Raw genomic sequence first — 4,410 nt, forward strand, 5'->3', positions numbered from 1 at the left:
ATATATATATATATATATATATATATATATATATATATATATATATATATCAGTACCCACCGATGTTTTTTTTTATTTCTTAAATATGTTTCTTCTCACTATCGATGCTAACTCCAAGAAATTCGATGCTGAATTACACTAGCCTTCTGATATTTTATATGCGCGAAAAAAACCGAGTGTTAAATTATGCACCAGTTCCCTGATAACGTTATATGTTTAACGTAATCTGAATTGACTTTCTTGGAAGGCACTTTGCTCGACCGAGCAGATCCCAGCGCGCTCAACTCGTATGGGACATTCAATGATCGACTGCGAACGATCGGTAATTCGAACGATGCACGCGCGCGATTCGTGCGAAACGCGTCGATGACTTTCACGACCACGTCGTCGTCGTTCGTTTCGCCTTCTGGTGGAGCGCGTCTGAACTCTGGGGAAAAGAGAGATAGCCATCGATATCATGCACCACTTTCATTCCTCGAGGACAAAGGGAAACGTGCCGCGAAGGGGATGGGATTATGACCGATGAAATACCGTATTAAGGGTCCCGGTACACTGCCGATCCTAGAAACGGGCGCACCTGCCACTCGTCCGACCTCAATCCGGGACTCTTCTGGCAGCCGAACGTCGGAGAAGAGAATGGAATTGTTTCTTTCGTTCTCTGGTCTCCGTCTCTCCATCCCCTCGCGCCCCGTGATACGCATTGGTCACGAATTTCATCTCTCGGGAGAGTAGACAAGCGTATCCGATAGCCGCTTATTGGATTTAGCGAGGAAGTAGTATCTCCCTCCTCCGTATGAGACGGCGAGAGGGGTGGATCTTCGTTAAGGAGATTACCCGGACGGATAGCGCGGAACGGTCGCTTCGGCAGGACAGTTCGATGGACGTTAATGTGCATCAGAAATGTACATTAAATCAAATGCATAATTTAATTAAGCGATACCCAACGCGAGAGATCGAAATGACTCAGCGATGGGAGATCAAATTGACGAGAAAAGGGCTGCCTTACGAAGAGGGGGAGGAGTGCGCACCTCGTCGCGAGTTATTTCAGTCTTTCGTCGACGTGCGATAGCAACACGACCAAGTGTCGTTCTGGAGTGTAGAAAAGATTTCCTTCTGTCGCTTCCGCTCACTTTTCCCGTCAGAACTTGCATTACTCCCGACCGGCAACTTGCTTCCAACATTTCGTACCGAGGCGGACTGTTGTTTATCCTCGCTTCGCGACAACATCCCACGATCTATCCGCCGTACAAAAAGCACCGTTGATCGATGGAGGACGTTTGAAGGTTGCAGCAGTTTATACGCCGATTATATCATAGTTCTAGGAAACGCAGCTTGCCTTTGTCCCCCTACGGCACGTGTCCCCATTGTCGTCAATGACGAAAGGACTAACGTACCAGCTGCGCCCAAAATGCTGGGGTAGTAAAATAGTGCACCCAGATCCTGCCAGTACGTTAACAAGACAAAGAAGCGAACGGAGCGCCGCTAAATCATCGTTGCGCATTACGACTTGTATAATAGTTGCACACAACAACAGGTTGATGCGCTCTTAAGGTCATTCTACATTTGTCGCAAATCGCAAGGTTGTAAGAAAATTGACCAATCATAATCGACTATCCTTCAATTGCAAAAGAAATAATCGGCTGTGATTAGTCAATTTTCTTGCGACCTTGAGATTTGCAACTAATGTAGAACGATCCTTACAGAACACGTTGATGAATTTCGCGTCGTGTGTTTTAATACAAATGACACAACGAATTTTAAACGATCTATTGACATCTTGAGAAAAAAATTGTTTTCAAATAAATATTCTCTGCGTTTTGACACGTCGAAATTCCCCGCTAATTGCATGCATGTACATGTAGATATATGAAAAATTTTTTTTTTATGAAAAATACACAAAAACAGTCGGAACGAGATTCAAAGGAATTTGAAATCGTCATTAAATAAGCACGACAACCGACGTACATTTGCGCGACACGTGTGAGGCTGTTGTTGACTTTCAAGCAAGAAATGTTTCCGATATGCATATGTATATACATGGAACAGCCACTGTACATAATGGTTTTAAATTATTACTTGCAAAAATGAATTCGAATGCGAATATCGATGAATTTATTTTTAACTCGAAAATTTTCGAACAAAATCAAAAAATGTTAACGCAATTGTGTTTCGTGCACAATTGTAAATAACACTTGGACATTGATGCTAGTGGTCTGATTTAAATGGCAAATAGCAGCGCGGAATAATAAAGATAACCGTGGCTGCATATTCTATTTAGCTATCGTAACGAAAAAATACACATATAGTCGTAAACAATACACGTGTTTAGAGTTATAAACGTATGCTAGTAAAAAAAGGGGAAAGGGAATGATTGTTTCAACAGTATGAACACTTTTCGATGCTTGCATGCTAATAACAGCCTTTTGCGACACGCTATCGTAAATAATATCAGAAACAGATAAGACACAATTTCGCTACGCTCTACTCGCCGTTTCCAGCAAATTAGAAAAAACAAAAGAAACTAAAAAATATAGAACGAAATGCTACGTTTGTATTAGCAATATTATCGAAAATATTCCAGACATATGTTTATATTAATTATATTCGAGACATATGTTTATATTAATTAACGTCGTGTCTTTGCGACACAACATGGCTTTAAAAAAGTCTGGAGTTGCGTTTAACTTTCATAATAATCGGCACGCGTTTCACTTAGGTTTCGACGAGACAGGAAAACAAGAGCAGTTTTTAAGAGAGACAAAATAACAACACAAGAGATGGTACGCCGCGCAGTGACTCTTTCCACGCACGAGTTTTATGCTAATGCGCGTGTGAGCGTCGCACACTTGTGACAACTGCAATAGAAAGCCAAAGTTTTGATTTCTATTGTCGCATCACTACGTATGAAAACGCAAACATTCGCGGAAATAGCAACACGCGCGACGAATTTTCGTATAAAAGAGGCATCCGACTAGCAACCAGCATCAATCTCGAAACGTTCAGCAAGCAATTAGCAGCAAACGACAAGAGAAACTCATTTCAACATGTCTCGCAATATGTTAGTACTCTTCCTTTTCGTGGCGATCGTCGCTAGTAAGTATATATTTATATCTATGTTTATATCAAGATATATATAATATTTATATCTTGTATATTTATCTTGTATATGCAACATTCCGCTGTATCTGCACAAGAAACGTGTTCTCTGATAAATTTTTCTGAAAAACAAACGAAAAATTCTCGGATTCATTTAATTTCAACTACCACATAACTCGCTAACTGTAATTTCGCTTCAAGCTTTCAAACACGTCTAAATATTCAAAAAAGTGCAAAAAGAAGAATGCTAAATTGTTCTCTTTCTTTCGCAGCTGTCATGAGCAATAAAAAAGTTAAACCAGTTGATAAAGTGCCAATAAAGTGCGGTAAGAACGAGGTGTTCAATAAGTGCGGACCTGTCATTCAACCGAGCTGCGACAATCTTAAACCCAAGAACTGTGAGAAAGTGAGTACCTAGAACCTTATCATATATGAGATATCACTTCCCTCCTTAAATATTGAAAAAGCTCCGGGAGAAAGAGAAAAATCTATAATTTTTTGGTTACGCCTGAAGAAACTTGCTCAAAATGAAAGTGAAGTGTGTCAGCGCCTAACCAACTCTGTCCCTACTTCCATTTCTCTTTCCAGAAATGCGTCAAGGGTTGCTTCTGCATAGAAGGTATGGTGAGAAACGCGAAAAATGAATGCATCCGTCCTTGCGAATGCGATTGCTAATCAGGATATCCACGATGAAGAAACGCGCTTGCTATCACGGCCCGTAAAAGCTTCTATACTTGTGCAATTATCCCCAAATATCTCTATATAAAACATATGTAGTCACGTGATTCGATAATAAATACTGCATTCCGGAAAATTACACGAACTGACTCAATTCCCTCTTCTCCCGCCCCCCGGTGCTTGTCAAATGATTTCGCATCCATCGCTTCAATGGCATCGTTTTCAATAGCCAGGAAGGACCAACGACTCGAGTCCCAACTTCGGCCAACCGGGCAAGAACGTTCGACGAAGTTCACCCCTTATCGTATTTATGAGACACCATACGACCGTGATCCGACGAGGGGTAAATCAACGTGGCCGTGTGCTGACGTATTCGCTCGCGTTACCGACGTGACCCGCACACGCTCGAAAAATCGTCTGTAGGCTCACGTCGCACGCTCCTCAAACGAGAAAATCCGGCCGTCCTAGGATCCCTTTGAACCTGTCGATTCTACCGTGGGGGAGGGAGAGAGCAAGCGAGTGAACGCCGCGCTTCCTATTCTCGCACCCTCGTCGTAGCTCCACCTCGACACCGTCGACGATTGCCGTCCCTGTCTCTCTCTCTCTCTCTCTCTCTCTCTCTCTCTCTCTCTCTCT

The 4,410-nt window shown here is 42.2% G+C and overlaps 2 protein-coding genes across 3 annotated transcripts in view; one reads left to right on the top strand and one right to left on the bottom strand.

The window, feature by feature from the left end:
- LOC116841606 (headcase protein) overlaps positions 1–4,410 on the bottom strand; it is a 209,113-nt gene that overhangs the window by 121,349 nt on the left and 83,354 nt on the right. The window lies entirely within an intron of this gene.
- On the top strand, positions 2,923–3,913 carry LOC116841610 (chymotrypsin inhibitor-like). The gene is made up of 3 exons (XM_032809742.1): positions 2,923–3,093; positions 3,369–3,502; positions 3,685–3,913. The coding sequence occupies exons 1-3, from the start codon at positions 3,045–3,047 to the stop codon at positions 3,769–3,771; spliced, it is 270 nt and encodes an 89-aa protein (XP_032665633.1). The 5' UTR covers positions 2,923–3,044; the 3' UTR covers positions 3,772–3,913.

Source organism: Odontomachus brunneus, unplaced genomic scaffold, assembly GCF_010583005.1.
Source record: "Odontomachus brunneus isolate Ranch 3 - 2012 unplaced genomic scaffold, Obru_v1 Obru_scaffold_017, whole genome shotgun sequence".
In the NCBI taxonomy this organism is placed as follows: domain Eukaryota; kingdom Metazoa; phylum Arthropoda; class Insecta; order Hymenoptera; family Formicidae; genus Odontomachus; species Odontomachus brunneus.

What these genes read in the sequence shown, in the direction of transcription:
- LOC116841610 (XM_032809742.1), top strand. Translation starts at nt 3,045, where the DNA reads ATGTCTCGCAATATGTTAGTACTCTTCCTTTTCGTGGCGATCGTCGCT. An exon ending in TTTCGTGGCGATCGTCGCTA is followed by an intron (nt 3,094 to 3,368) that starts GTAAGTATATAT and finishes TTTCTTTCGCAG; the next exon opens with CTGTCATGAGCAATAAAAAA. An exon ending in AACCCAAGAACTGTGAGAAA is followed by an intron (nt 3,503 to 3,684) that starts GTGAGTACCTAG and finishes TTCTCTTTCCAG; the next exon opens with AAATGCGTCAAGGGTTGCTT.